At 46.3% G+C, this 26561-nt stretch overlaps 1 protein-coding gene across 1 annotated transcript; it reads left to right on the top strand.

The window, feature by feature from the left end:
* Window positions 1–859: 859 nt before the first annotated feature.
* Window positions 860–21124, top strand: LOC141124021 (putative deoxyribonuclease TATDN3). Its single transcript, XM_073612092.1, has 7 exons — window positions 860–1039; window positions 4495–4527; window positions 8336–8409; window positions 15234–15318; window positions 17782–17844; window positions 19843–19952; window positions 20824–21124. The coding sequence occupies exons 1-7, from the start codon at window positions 875–877 to the stop codon at window positions 21107–21109; spliced, it is 816 nt and encodes a 271-aa protein (XP_073468193.1). The 5' UTR covers window positions 860–874; the 3' UTR covers window positions 21110–21124.
* Window positions 21125–26561: the final 5437 nt, after the last annotated feature.

Genomic DNA, 26561 nt, shown 5'->3' with positions numbered 1-26561 from the left:
GCGCTCTTTGAGTCTCTTTTCTCCTTCCTTCCTGTGGAGGGCGCTCTGTTATTGGGCTCCTGGTCTGTTTCATTCTTACTCTGAGGAGTCCCTTTAATGGGGTCTTGCTTCCTCCTGAGTAGCTCTTCGCTTCTCCTCTTGCCTAGGGACCCCTCCTGTCTCTCTGTGCCTGCCCTCCTCTTCTCCGCAGACAGGCTCTTTGCATTAACGGAAGTCCTGAGCTCTGCGGGGCCCCTGAGAAGGAGGAAGAAGCTGGTCCGTTCTCAGCGGCCACTCTCGTATCCTGTAAGCGGAGACTCCTACGCTTCGGACTGTCAACATTTGCCGCCATTTTCAAAAACCGGAAAGCCCCGCGCCGGAAGTTCCGTTTCCAAATCTGCACCCCCGGGAACCGTCCCTAACACATTCGTTCCGTGTAGGTTGAAGGGACGGCTTGCTTTCATATTTTTCTATCGTTATTACTCTGTACGTATTAGAATATTATTAAGCATTCTTTACAAACGAACATCACAGCATATTTCGGTATTTTTCCCTGTACAAATGAGCACCGGAAGTCGGACAGCCGCCATCTTGCTACTCCCAATCTTTATTTATTACTATTTCTAACTAACTTGTATTCATACAGCCTTGTAATTGATATATTTAAAATAATTTAGTAACAAAAAAAATAAAATAACGTAACCAGTTGCCTGCTAAAACGGAAAAATCGCCATCTTACTACACCGGACAGTTGCCAGTACTTGAAATAAAACACAAATCACTTTTTAGAGGACATTTTTTAATACAGTTACCTCGAGTAAAATTAGTTTTACCGGAATAAAAGTTACAATTTTGGCGTTTATATCGCTAGGTCTGTAAGAACGGGTGTACAAAGATGGAGGGCGGTGCTGGTGGCTGGGGAGGCGCATGCGCAGTGAGAGTCCATGCTGAGCTGGAGACTGACAGATGTCTGGAAGTTCTTGCTCGGGGAGCCGGGATGGAGCTGAATGGGGGGATGGTGGACTGTCACTGTCACCTGTCTGCTGCAGAATTTAATCAGGTGAGAGTCCTATTCATTGCTCTCTCCTTCCATGCTTCTGTAATGTGCAGTTATCACAGTAACACAGCTCTTCCCCTGGGGTGTATGGGGCTGACAATTCCAAATTGATTGAATCATTGCTGGCCCGGCCAATCATGTGATCAGCTGACTTTTATTTTCCAATGACAATATTTAAATATGCGGTTTTTCTGGTGCCAACATGGCAGCATACAGAGCGATCTGCCCCATGTATCCTGCCATGGATTGCAGCCAGGACAGGAATATTACAGGTATGTATGAGAGCATTATTATATTATGCAGGATTTATATAGTGCCAACAGTTTACGCAGCGATTTACAATGTAGATGGGGGGACAGTACAATTATAATACAGTTCAATAAAGAAGGAATAGGAGGAGGCAAATTCCTTGTTATCTACAACCTGGGAGTAGACGTTCTCCACCTTACCGCAGAGGAACCCCTGAAATAATCTCCAGGTCTCAGGGAACCCCCCGCTAAACATTATTATATCTACAGTGTAAGGCATATGAGTGTGATCAGATCTTTACAGATAATAATAAGGGAAACAATATGGATTGTGACACACCTGTTTGAGTATTTGACACCCAGAAAAGATTACCCTTATCTATCCAACCAAATTATTTTTAGTAGCAATCATGGGATGAAAAGAATAATAGTAATGGCCAGAAAAGAGACGCCTACAGTGAAAATTGTAGTGTCCCTTTAAACTGGAGGTCAGTGGGAAGAATGTCCCCTTACATTGGGGGTCAGTGGGAAGAATGTGCCCTTACATTGGGGGTCAGTGGGAAGAATGTCCCCCTACATGGGGGGTCAGTGGGAAGAATGTCCCCCTACATGGGGGGTCAGTGGGAAGAATATCCCCTTACATTGGGGGTCAGTGGGAAGAATGTCCCCCTACATGGGGGGTCAGTGGGAAGAATGTCCCCCTACATGGGGGGTCAGTGGGAAGAATGTCCCCTTACATTGATGGTCAGTGGGAAGAATGTCCCCATACGTTGGGGGGCAGTGTGAAGAATGTCCCCATACGTTGGGGGGCAGTGTGAAGAATGTCCCCCTACATTAGGGGTCAGTGGGAAGAATGTCCCCCTACATTCATGGTCAGTGGGAAGAATGTCCCCCTACATTCATGGTCAGTGGGAAGAATGTCCCCCTACATTCATGGTCAGTGGGAAGAATGTCCCCCTACATTGGGGGTCAGTGGGAAGAATGTACCCTTACATTGGGGGTCAGTGGGAAGAATGTACCCTTACATTGGGGGTCAGTGGGAAGAATGTCCCCCCTACATTCATGGTCAGTGGGAAGAATGTCCCCCTACATTCATGGTCAGTGGGAAGAATGTCCCCCTGCATTAGGGGTCAGTGGGAGGAATGTCCCCCTGCATTGGGGGTCAGTGGGAAGAATGTCCCCTTACATTGATGGTCAGGGGGAAGAATGTCCCCTTACATTGATGGTCAGCGGGAGGAATGTCCCCCTACATTGGGGGTCAGTGGGAAGAATGTCCCCTTATATTGGTGGTCAGTGGGAAGAATGTCCCCTTACATTGGTGGTCAGTGGGAAGAATGTCCCCTTACATTGGGGTCAGTGGGAAGAATGTCCCTCTACATTGGGGGTCAGTGGGAAGAATGTCCCCCTACATTGGGGGGTCAGTGGGAAGAATGTCCCCTACATTGGGGGTCAGTGGGAAGAATGTCCCCTTACATTGATGGTCAGTGGGAAGAATGTCCCCTTACATTGATGGTCAGTGGGAAGAATATCCCCCTACATTGGGGGTCAGTGGGAAGAATGTCCCCCTACATTGGGGGTCAGTGGGAAGAATGTCCCCTACATTGGGGGTCAGTGGGAAGAATGTCCCCTACATTGGGGGTCAGTGGGAAGAATGTCCCCTTACATTGATGGTCAGGGGGAAGAATGTCCCCTTACATTGATGGTCAGTGGGAAGAATGTCCCCTTACATTGGGGGTCAGTGGGAAGAATGTCCCCCTACATTGGGGGTCAGTGGGAAGAATGTCCCCCTACATTGGGAGTCAGTGGGAAGAATGTCCCCCTACATTGGGGGTCAGTGGGAAGAATGTCCCCCTACATTGGGGGTCAGTGGGAAGAATGTCCCCCTACATTGGTGATCAGTGGGAAGAATGTCCCTCTACGTTGGGGGTCAGTGGGAAGAATGTTGGATTTCAAACTGTTCTCTGCTGAAAACGGGTCACAGGAGTGCAAAACGAATTGCACTCTTGTGACCCAGTGGAGAAGCCCAGCCAAACGAGCCCAGGCTGAACTTCTCCTTTAAAGACACTGTGATGTATTGGGAAATTTTTGGGAAAAGTAAAGGTGAACTAATCCTTTAGCCCTGGTTCACACTGAATGTGACTTTGAAATGATGCTACTTCACTTAAAGTAGTACGGTTTCAATGCCACAGGTCAGTGCAATTTCAGTCTTGCCTGACATCTGTGCGACTTCATACAGAGATGGCTATACAAGTCTTAAATCGCAAAAAATAGTGCAGGAATCTTTTTTTTCAAAATCAATGCAGCACCACAAAGTCTGAGTCGCACCGCTTTGAACGGTTCCATTGTTGACAATAGGGTGCGACTTGTCAAGGAATTTGGAACTGTCAAATTGCATGACAAGTAACATCGGTGTGAATGGGGCTTAGAGTTTACAATAGAAGCAGTGAAGTCAAAGGAAAACTCCAGGCAATTTATTTTTACCTGTGCAGTAGGACTGTGCCCGCACTGCACGGGTTAGCCGCTCGTTTTGTACGAGGGGAGTGGACAACGGAGATATACTGTACTTCCCTGACCCGCCGATCCTCCCCGCACAAGACCAGTCTCTGCGGCTCCTAGAATAGTCCACCGCTGCACTGTGGGGGAGCACGTTTTTTTGGAGGATCGGCAAATCAGGTGAGTATAAATTTTCTGCTGACCCCTAGAAAAAACAAGCGGACCCATGCAATGCGGGCACAGGCCCACTGCATGGGGAAAAGAAATTTGCCCAAAGTTTAAGTCTCAGCACTCTGCTCTCTACCCCTCTTCCTGGGCACCTGCTCTGTGTTTACATTATAGATTAGAAGGCTGTCATGCTGAAAAGTCACTGCTGGGAGATACAGAGTGAGCTGAGTTGCCTAAATAAAAGTGAAAGTGTTTACCTCTGTAAACTTTGAGAAATAATTACTTCTCAGTGCCTGCAGCAACAGGGTTCAGTTTTAGGTGCTTTTACTGCTTTTTCAAGATTCGTAAATCTTTGAATATCCATGACGGTGGATTGTGAAATATTGCACCCTACCCTGATTATTTTTGTCTCTTTTTCCCCTCTGCAATTCTGACAGGTAAGAACTTTCAGCTTTTTGCTCCTGGTGCCAATTCATAACATACCAATGTCTTTAAAATTTCTACAATTTGTGTGTGCATCTATTCATTTATTGCTCCTTTACATTGCAGGACATCGATAACATTTTGCAAGAAGCAAGAACAGTAAGTATTGTTTTATTTTCTTTACACATATAACTGCTAAAACCTATTGCTTAGCAACTTTACTTAGATTTTGGACCGCTGTTATCCATTTTTAGTAGTGGTACAAAAAAACTTCGGCCCGCCGAAACATATCTGCTAAAAACGTTGTTTTCGGCATGCGGCTGAAAGAAGAAAAGGTGCTGATAATGGCACCTAAAAGGGGGCAGGGTCTGCCTCGGGTGCCACACATTGTAGGGGTGTCTGGCTGCTCAGTCAGTCTTCTCCACCCTCCTCCTCTCCTCGTGCAGAGCGACGATCTCCCTCTATGTCACGGAGCTGAATAGTCCGGGCAGCTGCAGTAACAATGTCCTGTCTCCTGTGATAATCGGCACACTGATCCAATGCCGGGAGATTGAATCAGTGTGATGTATCACCGGGAAATTCAAATCCAGCTCCGTAACACAGAGGGAGATCGCCGCTCTGATTCGGGCACTGGTGAGGCTGCATCTGACGGGCACTGGTGAGGCTGCGTCTGACGGTCACTGGTGGGGCTGCATCTGACGGTCACTGGTGGGGCTGCATCTGACGGTCACTGGTGGGGCTGCATCTGACGGGCACTGGTGAGGCTGCATCTGGCGGGCACTGGTGGGGCTGCATCTGACGGGCACTGGTGGGGCTGCATCTGACGGGCACTGGTGGGGCTGCATCTGACGGGCACTGGTGGGGCTGCATCTGACGGGCACTGGTGGGGCTGCATCTGACGGGCACTGGTGAGGCTGCATCTGACGGGCACTGGTGGGGCTGCATCTGACGGGCACTGGTGAGGCTGCATCTGGCGGGCACTGGTGAGGCTGCATTGATCTTTTGTATCATGTCTGCAGTCTCTGGCCATCTCCTGTATCATGTATGCTAGAGGTGCACCAAATGGAAATTTTGCTAATACTATTAGCAGTATGTTTAAGTTTAAGTAAGTTATTGCAGATGTGATGCAAGAGATGGTTAGACTGAGGACACGATACAAGAGATGTTTAGAGACTGCAGACTGCATTTTTCTTGAGCTTTTCTTGCACTAAAGGTGCCAATAATGGCCAACAATAAATTCTTATTAATTTAAATTGATGATAATTAAAAAGTCGAATATAATACAATTTATATATAAAAATATAAATATTTTTTAAAAACTGTCATTTTCGGTTTCAGACTTGGCTAAGTGCATCCTGCATTTTCGGTTTCTGTTTCGGCACCAAAATTTCCATTCGGTGCACCCCTAATTTTTAGCCATTTGACTAATTGTTAGTTTGGTAGAAATGATCACAGCAGAGAAAGGTCTTATTTACACTTGTGGTTCGGGAGGGCAGTAAAAATACGTATTATAGCCACATTTTTACAGCCCTCCCAACCATTCCCCCTTAAACAAAAACAAAAGAAGTAGCCAGGGATCTACACATGCTGCAGTTGTGATGGCAAGAATTAAACCCTCTGGCAGGTTCGTTGAGCAGTACCTCCTGTTGAGCATGGCCCATTTAATGGGGCCACCCTGCAACCATGTGCAGTGCATAGGATTGTGTTGTGGGCTTTAAAGGGTTAAAACAGATGGCGAGGAGGCAAGATAATGCCTCCGCTGCGGATCGTTCCTCTGAGGGCTGCTGCATGTATAGAGAAGCCATAAAGGAAAAGATTATACAGTGGCTAGTAAAGCTGTCTTGGTGTACTGTGAATGAGGTGAGAAAAAATAAAAATTCACTTAGCAAAAATACCCAGTCATACGAATGTAAAAGGATTTTTGCTGACACATGATTGGATGATTCAAATCAGCCCAGCTTCACCTTGTTTGCTAAGCTGGGGACATTTTCTTTTTGCAAAGGGAATTTTCACTTAGCTTAGTGAATGTGTGAATGAGGTGAAGCCTCCAATTATGCTAACATAAGAATATATATATATATATATATATATATATATATATATATATATATATATACATATACACACACAGTGGGGACGGAAAGTATTCAGACCCCCTTAAATTTTTCACTCTGTTATGTTGCAGCCATTTGCTAAAATCATTTAAGTTCCTTTTTTTCCTCATTAATGTACACACAGCACCCCATATTGACAGAAAAATACAGAATTGTTGACATTTTTGCAGATTTATTAAATAAGAAAAACCGAAATATCACATGGTCCTAAGTATTCAGACCCTTTGCTGTGACACTCATATATTTAACTCAGGTGCTGTCCATTTCTTCTGATCATCCTTGAGATGGTTCTACACTTTCATTTGAGTCCAGCTGTGTTTGATTATATTGATTGGACTTGATTAGGAAAGCCACACACCTGTCTATATAAGACCTTACAGCTCACGGTGCATGTCAGTGCAAATGAGAATCATGAGGTCAAAGGAACTGCCTGAAGAGCTCAGAGACAGAATTGTGGCAAGGCACAGATCTGGCCAAGGTTACAAAAATTTCTGCTGCACTTAAGGTTCCTAAGAGCACAGTGGCCTCCATAATCCTTAAATGGAAGACATTTGGGACGACCAGAACCCTTCCTAGAGCTGGCCGCCCGGCCAAACTGAGCTATTGGGGGAGAAGAGCCTTGGTGAGAGAGGTAAAGAAGAACCCAAAGATCACTGTGGCTGAGCTCCAGAGATGCAGTCAGGAGATGGGAGAAAGTTGTAGAAAGTCAACCATCACTGCAGCCCTCCACCAATCGGGGCTTTATGGCAGAGTGGCCCAACGGAAGCCTCTCCTCAGTGCAAGACACATGAAAGCCCGCATGGAATTTGCTAAAAAAACACCTGAAGGACTCCAAGATGGTGAGAAATAAGATTCTTTGGTCTGATGAGACCAAGATAGAACTTTTTGGCCTTAATTCTAAGTGGTATGTGTGGAGAGAACCAGGCACTGCTCATAACCTGTCCAATACAGTCCCAACAGTGAAGCATGGTGGTGGCAGCATCATGCTGTGGGGGTGTTTTTCAGCTGCAGGGACAGGACGACTGGTTGCAATCGAGGGAAAGATGAATGCGGCCAAGTACAGGGTTATCCTGAATGAAAACCTTCTCCAGAGTGCTCAGGACCTCAGACTGGGCCAAAGGTTTACCTTCCAACAAGACAATGACCCTAAGCACACAGCTAAAATAACGAAGGAGTGACTTCACAACAACTCCGTGACCGTTCTTAAATGGCCCAGCCAGAGCCCTGACTTAAACCCAATTGAGCATCTCTGGAGAGACCTAAAAATGGCCGTCCACCAACGTTTACCATCCAACCTGACAGAACTGGAGAGGATCTGCAAGGAGGAATGGCAGAGGATCCCCAAATCCAGGTGTGAAAAACTTGTTGCATCTTTCCCAAAAAGACTCATGGCTGTATTAGATCAAAAGGGGGCTTCTACTAAATACTGAGCAAAGGGTCTGAATACTTCAGACCATGTGATTATTTCAGTTTTTCTTTTTTAATAAATCTGCAAAAATGTCAACAATTCTGTGTTTTTCTGTCAATATGGGGTGCTGTGTGTACATTAATGAGGAAACAAAATGAACTTAAATGATTTTAGCAAATGGCTGCAATATAACAAAGAGCGAAAAATTTAAGGGGGTCTGAATACTTTCCATCCCCACTGTATATATTGGGCATTCTTTGCAAAGTTAATAGTTTAAAAATTAAAATGGTCTACTCCTTTAGTAAATTGGGGTCAATGTGAATAGAGCTGGTATGTTCTCCCGGGCACACAGTGACCCTGTATCATGGTCTTCTCTGACAGCACTATGCCCTGTTTAAAAATGACTACCATGTTTCATATTTTTGGGCCTTTTTCTGGCTTTCAGGCTGGGGTCCGGGCTCTAGTGGCGGTGGCAGAGCATGCTGCAGAATTCGAAAAATTAATTCAGCTTTCTAGAAGGTAAGACTAAAGTATCTGTACATCATATGTATCTATTAAAGGCCAACTCCACCCAAAGTCTGTATTTATAGTAAACCTGCCTTGTAGTCATGCAGGGCAAAGCGACAGGATTAAAGCGGAGCTTCACCCAAAAGGGGAATTATGCTTTAAGGCCTCCTCCCCCCAACTCTTTACGAATTGGCACTTTTTTTTGGGGGGGGGGGCCTGGTTTTGACAGGTGCCCACTCCCACTTCCGCTCAGATAGCATAGGTGACCAGAACTTCGACCCAACCCCCCATAATCTTCTGGAACACATTACAGGTCCCAGAAGGCTGCAGGACCATTCAGAATGCGTGGCTCGCGCATGCGCAGTGGGCACCCGGCTGTGAAGCCGCAAGCTGTCACAGCCAGGTGCGCACAGTTGAGATAAGGTGCCAGGGACAGAACACAGAGCACAGCTCAGGTGAGCACATCGATGGATTCTGGGACAGGTGAGTGTATGTTTATTAGGTTGGCAGCTACAGGTTTTTGTAGCTGCTGACTTTTAATAAACACAGATATGACTGGAGCTCCTCTTTAATGTCATTCTCCTCTCCCTAAATTCATAGAAGCCGTATTCTATCCTCCAGTAATAAAAAGCGATTTGTTAATGGAGGACAGGCAGATGAATAAAGGGTCCACCTCCTCATTTCATACAGCGCTTTTTTGGATGGAGAGCAGCTACCAGTATAAAGGACACTTCTCATGCAATGTAAGTACTGTCCCTTGTGCTTATTTTTAATTTATTTAAAGTGGTTGTAAAGGCAGAAGGTTTTTATCTTCATGCATTATAGGCATTAACCACTTCAGCCCCGGAAGGTTTTACCCCCTTCCTGACCAGAGCACTTTTTAAAATTTGGCACTGCGTCGCTTTAACTGCTAATTGCGCGGTCATGCAATGCTGTACCCAAACGAAATTTGCGTCCTTTTCTTTCCACAAATAGAGCTTTCTTTTGATGGTATTTGATCACCTCTGCCGTTTTTATTTTTTGCGCTATACACGGAAAAAGACCGAAAATTTTGAAAAAAAATGATATTTTCTACTTTTTGTTCTAAAAAAAATCCAATAAACTCAATTTTAGTCATACATTTAGGCCAAAATGTATTCGGCCACATGTCTTTGGTAGAAAAAATGTCAATAAGTGTATATTTATTGGTTTGCGCAAAAGTTACAGCGCCTACAAACTAGGGTACATTTTCTGGAATTTACACAGCCTTTAATTTATGACTGCCTATGTCGTTTCTTGAGGTGCTAAAATGGCAGGGCAGTACAAAACCCCCACAAATAACCCCATTTTGGAAAGTAGACACCCCAAGGAATTTGCTGAGAGGCATGTTGAGCCCATTGAATATTCATTTTTTTTTGTCCCAAGTGATTGAATAATGACAAAAAAAAAAAAAAAAAAATTACAAAAAGTTGTCACTAAATGATATATTGCTCACACAGGCCATGGGCATATGTGGAATTGCACCCCAAAATACATTTAGCTGCTTCTCCTGAGTACGGGGATACCACATGTGTGAGACTTTTTGGGAGCCTAGCCGCGTACGGGACCCCGAAAACCAATCACCGCCTTCAGGATTTCTAAGGGCGTACATTTTTGATTTTACTCCTCACTACCTATCACAGTTTCGGAGGCCATGGAATGCCCAGGTGGCACAAACCCCCCCAAATGACCCCATTTTGGAAAGTAGACACCCCAAGCTATTTGCTGAGAGGCATGGTGAGTATTTTGCAGCTCTCATTTGTTTTTGAAAATAAAGAAAGACGGGAAAAAAAAATTTTTTTTTTCTTTTTTCAATTTTCAAAACTTTGTGACAAAAAGTGAGGTCTGCAAAATACTCACTATACCTCTCATCAAATAGCTTGGGGTGTCTACTTTCCAAAATGGGGTCATTTGGGGGGGTTTTTTGCCACCTGGGCATTCCATGGCCTCCGAAACTGTGATAGGCAGTGAAGAGTGAAATCAAAAATTTACGGCCTTAGAAAGCCTGAAGGCGGTGCTTGGTTTTCGGGGTCCCGTACGCGGCTAGGCTCCCAAAAAGTCTCACACATGTGGTATCCCCGTGCTCGGGAGAAGCAACAGAATGTATTTTGGGGTGTAATTTCACATATTCCCATGGCATGTTTGAGCAATATATCATTTAGTGACAACTTTGCGCAAAAAAAAATAAAAAAAAATAAAAAATTGTCTCTTTCCCGCAACTTGTGTCACAATATAAAATATTCCATGGACTCGACATGCCTCTCAGCAAATAGCTTGGGGTGTCTACTTTCCAAAATGGGGTCATTTGGGGGGGTTTTGAACTGTCTTGGCATTTTATGCACAACATTTAGAAGCTTATGTCACACATCACTCACTCTTCTAACCACTTGAAGACAAAGCCCTTTCTGACACTTTTTGATTACATAAAAAAATAATTTTTTTTTGCAAGAAAATTACTTTGAACCCCCAAACATTATATATTTTTTTAAAGCAAATGCCCTACAGATTAAAATGGTGGGTGTTTCATTTTTTTTTTTCACACAGTATTTGCGCAGCGATTTTTCAAACGCATTTTTTGGGGACAAAACACACTTTTTTAAATTTTAATGCACTAAAACACACTATATTGCCCAAATGTTTGATGAAATAAAAAAGATGATCTTAGGCCGAGTACATGGATACCAAACATGACATGCTTTAAAATTGCGCACAAACGTGCAGTGGCGACAAACTAAATACATTTTTAAAAGCCTTTAAAAGCCTTTACAGGTTACCACTTTAGATTTACAGAGGAGGTCTACTGCTAAAATTACTGCCCTCGATCTGACGTTCGCGGTGATACCTCACATGCATGGTGCAATTGCTGTTTACATTTGACGCCAGACCGACGCTTGCGTTCGCCTTAGCGCGAGAGTAGGGGGGACAGGGGTGCTTTTTTTTTTTTTCTTTATTATTATTATTTTTTTATCTTATTTTTAAACTGTTCCTTTCATTCTTTTTTTTTTTTAAATCATTTTTATTGTTATCTCAGGGAATGTAAATATCCCCTATCATGGCAATAGGTAGTGACAGGTACTCTTTTTTGCAAAAATTGGGGTCTATTAGACCCTAGATTTCTCCTCTGCCCTCAAAGCATCTGACCACACCAAGATCGGTGTGATAAAATGCTTTCCCAATTTCCCAATGGCGCTGTTTACATCCGGCGAAATCTAAGTCATAAAATGCTCGTAGCTTTCTTAGGCCATAGAGATGTTTGGAGCCACTCTGGTCTCTGATCAGCTCTATGGTCAGCTGGCTGAATCACCGGCTGCATTCTCAGGTTCCCTGTTGAGACAGGAGAGCCAGAGAAAAACACGGAAGACGTTGGGGGGGGGGGGGCATTCCCTCCCACTGCTTGTAAAAGCAGTCTAGAGGCTAATTAGCTGCTAGGATTGCTTTTACATGAAAGCCGATCGCTGGCTGAAAAGAATGATACCAAGATGATACCTAAACCTGCAGGCATCATTCTGGTATAACCACTCAAAGTCGTGAATGGCGTACCTGAAGACAAAAAAATGGTTAACAATAAAACACAGTAAACGGTAAGGTATAAAAAATTGCATATCTGAAAAGCAAACATGATAAAACATAATAACAATAAAACATTGCAGAATAGAATACAGTAAAAAAGAGCAGAACAATAGAGAGAGAGAGAACAATAAAACGACAACTATTTTTTTTTTATTTTATATTTTTGTATGTGTTTTTTTTTTTTTTTGTAACTAACTTTTATAACTGTAACCGGTTCCAGGTTCGGGTCTCTCAAAATGCGATGGCATCTTGGGAGACCCTGTGAAAGTGTGCCTAGTCTGTGCAATGCTGTACCCTACGCTAATACTCCACTAGTGAATGGTAGCGTTCAAAACATTCACCAATGCAAAGACCAGGATTGTCAGGACAGGAGGGACAATAATAGTGGGTGTCACGCCTATATCTGCGCTTGCTGCAGACACGACATCTTTTTTGGGGGTTCGTTGGGTAGGGGTACTCGGGAGGACATAAAGAAAATGCCTCTCATGCAGCCGACTGCATTTGGTTGGGGATGTGAATGGGGGAAGTACGGGCGCTGCAGAAGCGGTGGGTTCCCAATTAGGATTGGCGAATGCAGCAGGAAGGGCACTATGGGCACGACGGGCCTGTGTTTGTCTTTTTGGTGGCAGCGGGACACTACTTGTGCTTGCCACCTCACCAGCTTGAACTGCACTTATGGGACTCGCCACGTCACAAAGTGTTACTGCAGTGCTGGTTTGACTACGACCGGGGTGTACTAGGCCGCTGGTGCTTGCCAGTTCACCAAAACGCTACAAAAAAAACTGTTAGCGATCGCAGGGATCAGGCCTGACTCTGCGAACGCTGCAGTTATGCGTTTAGTGTTTTGTAAGTGACAATGATCGATCGATACTGCACTTGGGTGGGCTGGGCTGGGCCGGGCGGAGGGGCAAAACGCAGGTGCTAGCAGGTATCTGGGCTGATCCCGCTAACACTGCGTTTGTGGGAACCCTAAACTGCTGGGGACGCTAGTATAGATCTGATCAGATCAGATATTGATTTGATCAGATACTATACCACTAAGGGAGGTGTACGGTGCGTGCGTGGGTGTTAGCGGTACTGGCGCTAACCTGACGCTGCCTGGGGCTGGTGCTTGCCAGTTCACCAAAACGCTACCAAGAAAACTGTTAGCGATCGCAGGGATCAGGCCTGACTCTGCGAACGCTGCAGTTATGCGTTTAGTGTTTTGTAAGTGACAGTGATCGATCGATACTGCACTTGGGTGGGCTGGGCCGGGCAGAGGGGCAAAACGCAGGTGCTAGCAGGTATCTGGGCTGATCCCGCTAACACTGCGTTTTTGGGAACCCTAAACTGCTGGGGACGCTAGTATAGATCTGATCAGATCAGATATTGATCCGTACAGATACTATACCACTAAGGGAGGCGTATGCCGCGTGCGTGGGTGTTAACGGTACTGGCGCTAATCTGACGCTGCCTGGGACGACGCATATCACCGCCAGGCGATCAGGGGGCTAAACCTTTATTCGGTAATAAACGGCAGGTGCCCTGACACTATAAAAAATAAACGAACTAACCAGCGTCACCCGTAACGGTTATACAGTGATCAGTGGTGAAAGGGTTAACTAGGGGGCAATCAAGGGGTTAAAACATTTATTATATAGTATATGGGGGGTCCCTGACGCTATAAAACGCTGACGGCGAACCTAAATATTTACCTCCCTAACTAGCGTCACCAGCGACACTAATACAGCGATCAGAAAAATGATCGCTTAGTGACACTGGTGACAGGGGGTGATCAAGGGGTTAAAACTTTATTAGGGCTGGTTAGGGGGTATCCTAGACCTACAGGGGGGTAATACTCACTGCCCTAACACTGTAACTGTCACAAACTGACACCATGCAGTAATCAGAAAAAAAAAAATACTGCTTGCTGTCAGTTTGTGACAGGGAGGGGGGAGGGGTGATCGGGGGGCGATCGGGGGTGTAAAGTATGCCTGGCATGTTCTACTGTGTGTGTGTGTGTTGTGCACTCACATGTCTTCTCTCCTCGGCGCTGGGACGGAAACTGCCAAGCCGAGGAGAGATGACATCACATCCTCTGCCTGTGTGAAACTACACACAGGCAGGGGAGGATTCCGATTGGCTGGGAGCGATCGCGAGGGGGGGGCCACGATCGGATGGTCTCCCCCTCGCCTCCCGACGCTCCCAGACAAATGCCGACCGCCGCTGGCACCGGGGGGGGGGGGTCCGATCGGACCCCCCGCCCGCGGGAGGCAGATCACGTATGGGTACGTGATTCTGCCTGCCCGTGCCATTCTGCCGCCGTATATGTGCGTCGGCAAGTGGTTAAGATAAAAAGCCTTCTGTGTGCAGCAGCCGCCTTCAGTCCCCCTAATACTTACTAGATCCAGCGATGTTGCAGGAGTGTCTTGGCTGCCTGGGACTCCAATCCTCATTGGCTGAGACAGCAGTGTACCGCCATTGGCTCTTGCTGCTGTTAGCCAAAAAGGAGAGAAAGGGGGTGGGGCTGCGCCATGGCTCCGTGTCTGAATGGACACGGGAAGCTGCAGCTCAGCTTGGGTGCCCCCATAGCAAGCTGCTTGCTGTAGGAGCACTAAACAGGAGGGAGGGACCAGGAGCACCCAAGAGGGATGCGAGAAGAGGAGGATCTGGGCTGCTCTGTGCAAAACCACTGTAACAGAGGAGGTAAGTATAACATGTTTGTTATTTTTAACTAAAAAAAAAAAAACGAGACTTTACAATCACTTTAACTGAAAGCACCAAAAGATGAATATATGATGTACCTTTACGGTCCGTTCACACCAGCTGCTGCATTGTAACAGCAGCTGGTGTGCAGTGCAGTTCAGCGGGATCACCACGCTGTACTGCTCTGTTCCCTTTTTTTTTTTTAACAAACTTTATTGAAATGTCGCACAGACATTTCATAAAGTTCAATTGGCAGCTGTGCAGTGACTCTGGCTGTACTGAAAAAAAGTAGTGCATGCATGGGCAGCACTACCGAAGCGCCTGCAAAGCGCTTTGGCAGCGGCGATTTGCAGGCACTTTTAACCCTTTATTCAGCCGATAGCGTGGGTTAAAAGAGCCTCGCTAGCGGCACGAAAAGCGCTGTTACCGATTAATGCCACCCTGCCCCCCCTCCTGCCCCCACCCCAGTGTGAAAGTAGCCTTAGGCAGTGGCTTTGTTTAGTAGCACAGATGTAAAATTATAAGGCGGTCATGTTGTTTATCCAGTGCCTGACTATATACAGGAATGCGGGACTGGTATTTCCATGTTTAGGAGTGCACCCAGTGCAAACGGAAACCTCAGAGCAACAACGCAGTGCCACCCTTCAGGTAAGATGCTTTACAATTTATTATTAACCAGATATTACCAACTTCTACTGTGTAGGAACATTAAAAAACAATAAACCCCGCGCTATGATGTGTATTTCCTTATAGCTGCCTGCACTATGATTACACCGTGAAGGGTTAATCTGAATATCAATGCCACCAAATATGTGCTGCACTATTTTCACATGTGTGATAAAGTGCTCAGAATGCTCAGATAAACTCATTATAAAACTCAATAATAAATTTATAAACTATAAATCACATAATAAAGTGCTACATGCTTCAAATGAATTCATATACATTTAATAAGATTAATAAAGTTCATGTGTTTCAAAAAGTGCTCAGTGCTTCAAAATTCATAGGGTCTGTGCTTTAAATTGCAACACTGCGTGCTCCCCCTCCTTTGTGTTGCCCACTCACCAGAAAGGTAAGTTTTGTGCAAAATCAAACAGCTTTTCCTTTGACTGCCCCCATGTATCCCTTATATTGAATGGGACACCTCCTTTACAAGCAATACTCCATCATTTGCATACATGTGGAGGGAAATAGAAGCCAAACAACATCCCATAGCGTGATTCTGTTTATTAAAAGTATTAAAAAACATACAATTTTCTACTCACATAGTCAAAATGCTCACATTACATAAGCTACATGCTCATGTAATCCAAGAAGCGTTTTGCGTTCCACAGTCCGGAACCAGACAGACGGAAGTGACACCAGCAAGTCCAGCCCAATGCGTTTCGTCACTGTGACTTTATCAGGAGCTGCGCCATGATGGTGCACTCCGTCCGTAATATACCCTGGGCTTCGTTAACACTTGCATAGGTTTCAGCAAGCTGGCATTCAACACAATATACATAAACTCTCTTGCTTATAAACGTCTTATAATAGTACAATCAGTCATATAAAAGACAAATAAAATATATAAAGCGAATAAAAATATATGAACCATGGGGCTAATTCCTATTTAGCTATCAAGAGTAAACTCCAGCATTTAAAGGGTTAGAGGTATATTTATATGGGAGGGTTCTGATGGCCAGAAGATATAGATTAGCTTATATGCAGGGGTCTACTTTCTCACTTAAGGAGGGACTCCAACTTCTTAATCTGTATTCCATATTAGAGCATTTATATTGGAATTGATATTGTAATTCTAAACCATTTGCTTAAAGGGGAGGATTTACTATACCAAATTAGGGGGGACAGTATCAATTCCTGGTGCCCTAAAGCATGTTCTCCGATCCCGGCCGATGACTTACGATTCCTGGTGACATCACTTCTGGTGATGCGCATCCTTGCCGCTGCCAGCGACCATCCTGGAGCGGGGATGGTAGTGTGTTTCCCCACCTTCTGCATCGAGATCGGCACATTTGATGTTTTGGCATATTGCTATCCCTTTTGTCATCATTGGAACATTGCCATATCCCTGTGCTTCATTGTTGGACACCAAGCACCATATAAGATACTATTATTATGGAATGTTTTTCTTGGTGTTATTTCATTTAATAAACTTGTTTTACCCTGGAAGCTACTGCCTTGTGTGTATAACAGAGATACCCTCCCTGAACTATCCTCACACATAGAATATTCAGAGCCCATTACTTATCGTTACTTTTTGGGGCCCCTTTCGCACAGGCTGTCCGAACATATCTGTCTGTCAGTTTTTCAGGCGGACCTGATCGGATCCTGCATTCACTTCTATGGAGTGGCGGATATCAGCAGTGACATGTCCGCTGACATCTGCTGCTATCCTATATGATCTGATCCTGTCTGCCAAATCCAGACATATGGAGGTCCTATTTTCCATCCGTCTGACGGATCGGATGAAAACAGACAGGCGGTCCATTTTCACCTGATCTCCCCATAGAGGAGAGCGGGACTTTGTCCATCTCCGTTTACTGTGCAGAAAATAGGACCAACATCCGTCTGGATTTGGCGGACAGGATCGCATAGCGGCGGATGTTAGCGGACATGTCACCGATGAGCAAGCGGAGTCCGTCCAATGGAAGCGCCTGTGTGAAAGGAGCCTTAGGGAGTTCATTTGAGCGCTTTACTTGTATTTCATGACTGGGACTTAAGTCCTTAAATTCTTACGCCTCTTGGGACTCCATGGAAAAGATCTCTGTGCTTGACTTCCCAGGTCTGCTCACCTTCTAATAAGATGTCCAACTCTTCCCATTGACTGATTGATTTTTTTTTTATTTCTTATGATGGAGAAGCAACAGATGCAAAAGGAACATCTGGAAACCATGGCAGGGACCTCCAACCACTGGAATCCACAATAAGTTTAGGAGTAAACCGGGCAACTCAGTCCAGACCCCACCTAGAACCCAAATACCAGTTTAGTGAATGGGGTGATCCTTTAAGCAGCTTTCGTCAGCCATTATTTTCATAAATAAAAATACTTAAATACTTGGAAAATAAAGATTTTTTAGATGTGATAGTGAACGTTATTTTATCCTCTAGGACTTAGAAGATGCTTTGCCTTTATTTGAGCTCTACAAGGATGAATTGGTTGCAATTGGTGAGGTACAGAATATCTAATATACCATTTTAGGTTTTGTGTATTGTCAGAGATTTTGCTGTGTGAGAATTCCTTGATGGGATCCTCTGAATGACCCCCAGATTAGACACTGTCATGTTTCATCAGAATATTGAACTACAACTATTTGCTGCAGGTATGGAAATTAAAGCTGAACTCCAGGCACACAAATTTCCATTCAAATCTATTTCTCACTAGCCACAAATTATAATAAATATATACTTTTTATGCACCAAATTGCCTGTGCAAACCCATATAGTATCTTGTAAGTGTAGCAGTTACATTATCACCGTGTTGCAGAGAGCAACTTTTATACCTTTTTAATAGGGGTTAAACTTTAAATTATAATAGTGATTAAACCAATTGAAGTTTATTTGTAATAAAAATTTTAATAAAGTTATATTTCTGGTGACCAATTGTGTTGCAAATTTATCTATTACCTGTAGAATACAGGGGAAGGTCTGTGACCATTGTATGTAGAGGCCTGTGAGAGTTCACACCCCCGTCCCTAATATACTGCAACATTACATTTACAGTATTGTGTTGCTGTGTGGGTGGAGCATATTTTCCTAAATCCCTCCCCTGGTCTGTGTAGTGGGTGGAGAATTTTCTCCTGAATCCCTCCCCTGGTCTGTGTAGTGGGTGGAGCATTTTCTCCTGAATTCCCCCCCCTCCCCCGCTCCATGTAGTGGGTGGAGCATTTTCTCCTGAATCCCTCTCCCGGTCAATGTAGTGGGTGGAGCATTTTCTCCCGAATCCCTCCCCTGGTTAATTCCCTCCCCCCGGTCAATGTAGTGGGTGGAGCATTTTCTCCTGAATCCCTCCCCTGGTCTGTGTAGTGGGTGGAGCATTTTCTCCTGAATCCCTCCCCCGGTCAATGTAGTGGGTGGAGCATTTTTTTCTGAATCCCTCCCCCGGTCAATGTAGTGGGTGGAACATATTTTCCTAAAACCCTCCCATGGTCTGTGTAGTGAGTGGAGCATTTTCTCCTGAATCTCTCCCCTGGTCAATGTAGTGGGTGGAGCATTTTCTCCTGAATCCCTCCCCCACGTCAATGTAGTGGGTGGAGCATATTTTCCTAAATCCCTTCCGTAGTCTGTGTAGTGAGTGGAGCATTTTCTCCTGAATCCCTCCCCCGGTCAATGTAGTGGGTGGAGCATTTTCTCCTGAATCCCTCCCCTGGTCTGTGTAGTGGGTGGAGCATTTTCTCCTGAATCCCTCCCCCGGTCAATGTAGTGGGTGGAGCATTCTCTCCTGAATCCCTCCCCTGGTCTGTGTAGTGAGTGGAGCATTTTCTCCTGATTCTCTCCTCGGTCAATGTAGTGGGTGGAGCATTTTCTCCTGAATCCCTCCCCCGGTCAATGTAGTGGGTGGAGCATTTTCTCCTGAATTCCTCCCCCGGTCAATGTAGTGGGTGGAGCATCGTCTCCTGAATCCCTCCCCTGGTCCATGTAGTGGGTGGAGTATATTTTCCAGAATCCCTCCCTCAGTCCAGTGCCTCTATTACAACTCTACAGCCAGACAGATTGGCAGGGGCCAGTTCTTGAATACAAATTGAAAACAGTTGAAGGGAATTAACATGGGGATGACATTTTTACATAAACATCACAGCATTTATTAAAGGCATTTATACAGCACTGACAATTTACACAGCGTGTCATATATTGAAAATTTACATCAGTCTCTGCTCTCAAGGAGCTTACAATGTAAGGTCCCTAACTTGCATTCATACATACACATACTAGGACAAATTTAAATAGTTAGATTAACCTATCACCATGTCTTTGGAATGTGGGAGGAAACCAGAGCACATGAAAAATCCCATGCAAGCACTGGTAGGACATGCAAATAGTGTCCTGGTCGGAATTTAAATTAAGGACCCCAGTGCTACAAGGCAGAAGTACTACCCTTTAAACCACCGTGCTGCCCTCTAGATTGGTTACAGTTTGTTTTCAATAAATTAGCTCTGTTGTGTCTGTTCTCAGGTTGGCCTGGATTTCACTCCCCGGATCGCCAGCACAGATGATCAGAAGGAAGAGCAGCGTCAGGTGTTCATCAGACAGATTGAACTGGCCAAACACCTAGGACTACCACTGTAAGACCTTTACTGAGTATTCTCATCCATTCAAACATGGTCTATATGTCGGGAATATTCCTTATTTGGCATTTTTTTTTAATCCCTTTTACAAATAATACACAGTTCCTTATGTATGTGCTTCCTTTTGCCATTGATATATTTCCTTTCATCACTACATTAGTCAAAATGAGGCCCTGATACTGTAATGTTGTATCACTGCAATTTAATAGGCAGTTTAAAACACTGAATGCAACTGCTTAAAATGTCCACGGAAGCAGCCAAAATTTGAGCTGCGGGTGGCCCTGTTAGCACCTTCCCGCCTGACATCCTTCGATCTGTAAATTGAAGGAAAAAACTGTTGGCTGAACATCGGCTGCATTCAATCAGAGTCTACCCCTGTTTGGGTGTTCTCACAGCCTTTACCCCATTGACACTGTGTAGTGTGCATGGAGTATTCAATAGATTTTTCTTCTTCAGCCTGCGGGGCTGAAAGACAGAAAACCTATGGCCAGCTTTACATTGCATGACTGCCAAATCTGGAAACATACAGCAGTTAATGCAAAATTTCATCCAAAGGAAATGTTTCTGTACAAAAAACTTTTTTACTTACTTGGCACAAGTAATGTTTCATTCTCATTGCATGGCTGCAACTAATGTTTACAGTGCAATATGGGTGCATAAAAGAACATCTTTGGTTGTTCTGGGCAATAAGAACTGTTTGTTCTTTCATTTGGTGTACAGAAGATTTTTGTTCATTATATATGCAAACTGATCATAAACATACATACGTATAAATATGAGACAGTAATGTGTCATTAGAAGACGAGGATATGTTGGCTTGTGCCATAGTCTGTTCTGATCTTTTCACACTTTGTTTTCTCACTACCAGAAATGTTCACTCCCGATCAGCAGGAAGGCCGACTATAAATCTTTTGAAGGAACAAGGTACAGTGTCTTGTTTAATTATTTCAACACGTGGAGATTTACTAAAAAATAACATGGCTCCTGTGTGCATATCAGTATCACAGAGCCCTGTGATAACTAAAAATGCAATAACAGTATTCCCTTGGATTACGAGCAAAATTGGTTCCAAAAAAATTCCAAATTCCAAAAAAGAATTGGTTCCAAAAAAAAGGGTGTATAAAATAAATAATAATGATAAATATAATAGTTAATAAATATAAAAATAACTCTAAATAAGGGTGTATAAAAATAAAGAAAAATAATGAGGATAATAATTAATAAATATAAAAATAACTATGAATCAGGGTGTATAAAAATAATAAATGCATATGAAAAATAAAAAATGGTGTAGAAAAAGAAAAAAAAAATATAATAATGGGTAAATCTAAAAATAAATAATGGTGTATAAAAATGGGTGCTTGATGAAATGAATAATGAATAAATATCAAGGGGTATAAAAATAATAAATGAAAATCATAAATACCATAAATAAAATGAATAATTAAAAAAATGTAGGAAAAAAAAGTGTGCTTTGCACACCCGATCCACAAGCCCCAGGGTAGACTAGAACTCGTGGACCTGACGATATACCTCCCAGTTGGCTTGGATTAAGGACACACGCCACTGCGTCCGGCGAGGTTATAGCAGTGCTCTCTTTATCTTGAAGCTGGATTCTCAGTGACGTCATCGGCTCAGCACTGCCATCTATAGGCAGCAGGGCCGGTACAAGGGGTGGGCGGGAGGATCGGCTGCCCTGGGCAGGGTGTGGGAGGAGTGTGGGAGGGGGGCTCTAGGTCGCCGACAGCAGCATGAGCATGCAGAGAATATTTAGGTTATGGCTCCACTCAATTGTACAGTCTGCCCAAAAAGTGGGCTGAGGATGCACCCATACATATTGCTTGCCTCCTCTCTACAGCGGCAACCACATTCTGGCACAGAGGGAGAAGAATTCATTCTACTGGCCTTGATTTCTCATCAGTCTGGCTGGCTGGATCGGGCTGTGACACTGAGAGCTCCTCTACAGGTGGGCGGAGCAAGATGATACAACAGTGCAGTTCCGATCATTGCTCTCCGCCCCCTGCATACATCATACAGCTCTCCCAACATGAAGATCTCACAGGATGGATGTTAGTTTTCTTCCATGTGAGTCCCCACTGCTCTGCCTTCCAAACTCTACCTGGCTGTGCTGTAAACTCGCCCTGTACTTTGCAGAGCAGGTTTACAAAAAGTGAAGAACAATTCTTATATATGTTGGGAATATACTGGGACTTTTCATTTGTTAATGTTCTCTGCTGATCCATCTAGTACTTGTGTATAGGGAGGGGATCCAGTGCTTAACTAACTCCCCCCAGCTGTCTCCCATCCTAAACACAGGATATGTCTCACTAACAGCAGTGTACTTACTATATTATTTGCCTGATATAAGCTGGGTGCAATGAAAAAATAAATACCTGTCCCTATTAGCTCAGTCTCCTGTCAGTCTATTGAGCCCTCCCCTGCTCTGTCAGCCCCACATTCCCAGAAAAGAGCTGAGGTGTTAGCATAGAGCTCTGTACATGTGCAGACTGGGGATAAAGGCTGGGGAAACATTATTTCAGCAAGCTGCAAATGCCATCGATGTTGTTGGGAATCAGAGCCCCCCTGTGTGTCAGAGCCCCCTGTGTGTCAGAGCCCCCTGTGTGTCAGAGCCCCCTGTGTGTCAGAGCCCCCCTGTGTGTCAGAGCCCCCTGTGTGTCAGAGCCCCCCTGTGTGTCAGAGCCCCCTGTGTGTCAGAGCCCCCCTGTGTGTCAGAGCCCCCCTGTGTGTCAGAGCCCCCTGTGTGTCAGAGCCCCCTGTGTGTCAGAGCCCCCTGTGTGTCAGAGCCCCCCTGTGTGTCAGAGCCCCCTGTGTGTCAGAGCCCCCCTGTGTGTCAGAGCCCCCCTGTGTGTCAGAGCCCCCCTGTGTGTCAGTGCCCCCTGTGTGTCAGAGCCCCCTGTGTGTCAGAGCCCCCCTGTGTGTCAGAGCCCCCCTGTGTGTCAGAGCCCCCCTGTGTGTCAGAGCCCCCTGTGTGTCAGAGCCCCATGTGTGTCAGAGCCCCCTGTGTGTCAGAGCCCCCCTGTGTGTCAGAGCCCCCTGTGTGTCAGAGCCCCCCTGTGTGTCAGAGCCCCCTGTGTGTCAGAGCCCCCTGTGTGTCAGAGCCCCCCTGTGTGTCAGAGCCCCCTGTGTCTCAGAGCCCCCCTGTGTGTCAGAGCCCCCCTGTGTGTCAGAGCCCCCTGTGTGTCAGAGCCCCCCTGTGTGTCAGAGCCCCCTGTGTGTCAGAGCCCCCTGTGTGTCAGAGCCCCCTGTGTGTCAGAGCCCCCTGTGTGTCAGAGCCCCCCTGTGTGTCAGAGCCCCCTGTGTGTCAGAGCCCCCTGTGTGTCAGAGCCCCCTGTGTGTCAGAGCCCCCCTGTGTGTCAGAGCCCCTCTGTGTGTCAGAGCCCCCCTGTGTGTCAGAGCCCCCTGTGTGTCAGAGCCCCCCTGTGTGTCAGAGCCCCCTGTGTGTCAGAGCCCCCCTGTGTGTCAGAGCCCCCTGTGTGTCAGAGCCCCCCTGTGTGTCAGAGCCCCCCTGTGTGTTAGAGCCCCCTGTGTGTCAGAGCCCCCCTGTGTGTCAGAGCCCCCCTGTGTGTCAGAGCCCCCTGTGTGTCAGAGCCCCCTGTGTGTCAGAGCCCCCCTGTGTGTCAGAGCCCCCTGTGTGTCAGAGCCCCCCTGTGTGTCAGAGCCCCCTGTGTGTCAGAGCGTGTCCTCCTCATTCTCTTTCCCATGTTGACTTTAGACAGCAGAGCAGAAAGTAGAGGAGTCCAGTGTGCTGAAGTGTGGAGAATGTGTGATCCTGTTTTTCATAGGCTATTGAGTTTGGCTAAATCTGCTAGTACATCTAACACTACCCTCCTTCCCAGACTGACTATGCTGCTATCAGCTGTGCCTTCTGTGCTCCTTTATCCAGATTGGGGGCACTCTAATACAGGACATATGCCACTGGCCAGATCGCCAGGTGAAAACAGAGGGGAAAAGCCTAAAATAAAACTAATGCAGCCACCACATCTAATGATTGTTAAACTGCAATATATAACATATTGGGTTTTATACCAGTCTTCTGAACCCTATTTCCACAATCCTTAATATGTTTTTTTTTTCCATTCCTGAGCTCTGCATCACTTGCTACTGAACCCTTGCACTGTAAATGGGGGGGGGGGCAATCTGGTATGTTCACCCTGGGCACTGGGTGACCTTGTCCCGGCACTGATAGGCAGCATTGGAAATCACACCCGCACGCTGCTGGGCTTGAAGGGGCGCTCTCTGCTCTACCACACTTGCGCACAAGCTGTAGCTATCTAAATCGGCTGGTACAGAGCAGCAGCAACTGAGCCGCTAATAGGGGTCAAGTAGGCGCAATCCGGGCACCCATTCATGTAGAGTAGGCATAATTCAGGCGCAAATAGTGGACAACCCAGGCGCTAGTAGATGTAGGTAACAAAATATTAAATGAATGTAGCGCTCAATCAAATTAAAATATAAATGGTGTAAAAAACTGATGATTAAGTGACGCTCAAAAAAGTATAATAAATATTGCTCAAAAAAATGAATATAATAGAAATGTAAAACAACCACGTGAATGGAGGTTCTATAGGGAAAATCCTATGCGGTGTTAGGACGAGAGATCCCTAGGAGAGTCATTTTGAGGAGGATCGTGGAGCTGTTTTATCAATTTTGATTGTATCGTCTATGGGACCTTTTTACCAAGGGCACGTTTCTTCACTGATCTAAGCACCTTTTTGATACCATTGGACTTAATTATTATTTATTGCACTTGTGTGGATTTTTATCTGTCATTATTTATATATATTTATTCTATATTATTATTGCACAGATCACATAGTTGCACTACCATTACTTATTTTAGAGTGCCGTATTTATTGCTTTTTTATATTCTATTTGCACAGTGGTTCTATGGATTCATTAGTTACACTTAATATGGAGTTTCGTTTGTTTTTTTTTGTCACTTTTTGGATTATTATTATTGGAAGAAAAGCTCTGGGAATCGTAAGGGGGGCTCCACTGGGGACACCTGATGCGAGGGGGGCTCCGCCGGGGACTCCTGATGCGAGGGGGGGCTCCGCCGGGGACTCCTGATGCGAGGGGGGGCTCCGCCGGGGACTCCTGATGCGAGGGGGGGCTCCGCCGGAGACTTCTGATGCGAGGGGGGGCTCCGCCGGAGACTTCTGATGCGAGGGGGGGCTCCGCCGGGGACTCCTGATGCGAGGGGGGGCTCCGCCGGGGACTCCTGATGCGAGGGGGGGCTCCGCCGGGGACTCCTGATGCGAGGGGGGGCTCCGCCGGAGACTTCTGATGCGAGGGGGGGCTCCGCCGGAGACTTCTGATGCGAGGGGGGGCTCCGCCGGGGACTCCTGATGCGAGGGGGGCTCCGCCGGGGACTCCTGATGCGAGGGGGGGCTCCGCCGGGGACTCCTGATGCGAGGGGGGGGCCTCCGCCGGGGACTCCTGATGCGAGGGGGGGGCCTCCGCCGGGGACTCCTGATGCGAGGGGGAGCTCCGCCGGGGACTCCTGATGCGAGGGGGGGCTTCCCTGGGGACTCCTGATGCGAGGGGGAGCTCCGCCGGGGACTCCTGATGCGAGGGGGGGCTCCGCCGGGGACTCATGATGCGAGGGGGGGCTCCGCCGGGGACTCCTGATGCGAGGGGGGGCTCCGCCGGAGACTTCTGATGCGAGGGGGGGCTCCGCCGGGGACTCCTGATGCGAGGGGGGCTCCGCCGGGGACTCCTGATGCGAGGGGGGGCTTCGCCGGGGACTCCTGATGCGAGGTGGAGCTCCGCCGGGGACTCCTGATGCGAGGGGGGGCTCCGCCGGGGACTCCTGATGCGAGGGGGGGCCTCCGCCGGGGACTCCTGATGCGAGGGGGAGCTCCGCCGGGGACTCCTGATGCGAGGGGGGGCTTCCCTGGGGACTCCTGATGCGAGGGGGAGCTCCGCCGGGGACTCCTGATGCGAGGGGGGGCTCCGCCGAGGACTCCTGATGCGAGGGGGAGCTCCACCGTGGACTCCTGGTGTGAGGGGGGGCTCCGCCGGGGACTTCTGGTGTGAGGGGGGACTCCGCCGGGGACTCCTGGTGTGAGGGGGGGCTCCGCCGGGGACTCCTGGTGTGAGGGGGGGCTCCGCCGGGGACTTCTGGTGTGAGGGGGGGCTCCGCCGGGGACTCCTGGTGTGAGGGGGGGCTCTTTAATCATCCTGACACCATAACAACCATGGTGCCGGGATGATTGAAGTGCTAACACCAGGTGTTTGGAGTAACTTTATTTATTTATTTATTTATTTATTTTATTTCAGGTACTTATATAGCGCCGTCAATTTACGCAGCGCTTTACATATACATTGTACATTCACATCAGTCCCTACCCTCAAGGAGCTTACAATCTAAGGTCCCTAACTCACATTCATACATACTAGGGACAATTTTAGACAGGATCCAATTAACCTACCAGCATGTCTTTGGAGTGACTTTATCTGCTGATTGTTAAACTTTCTAGAATACACATATTTTTATTGTGTAGGATCTGGGGCTGCTGTCGCGTCATTTCCCTCTTCCCCTTTCCCCCTCTCCCCCTAATTATTGTACGGCTCCGCCTACAG

Source organism: Aquarana catesbeiana, unplaced genomic scaffold, assembly GCF_042186555.1.
Source record: "Aquarana catesbeiana isolate 2022-GZ unplaced genomic scaffold, ASM4218655v1 unanchor9, whole genome shotgun sequence".
NCBI classification, from domain to species: domain Eukaryota; kingdom Metazoa; phylum Chordata; class Amphibia; order Anura; family Ranidae; genus Aquarana; species Aquarana catesbeiana.
This window is presented reverse-complemented; position numbering and strand designations above follow the sequence as displayed.

What these genes read in the sequence shown, in the direction of transcription:
- LOC141124021 (XM_073612092.1), top strand. Translation starts at nt 875, where the DNA reads ATGGAGGGCGGTGCTGGTGGCTGGGGAGGCGCATGCGCAGTGAGAGTC. An exon ending in TTTTGCAAGAAGCAAGAACA is followed by an intron (nt 4,528 to 8,335) that starts GTAAGTATTGTT and finishes TCTGGCTTTCAG; the next exon opens with GCTGGGGTCCGGGCTCTAGT. An exon ending in AAACACCTAGGACTACCACT is followed by an intron (nt 19,953 to 20,823) that starts GTAAGACCTTTA and finishes TCTCACTACCAG; the next exon opens with AAATGTTCACTCCCGATCAG.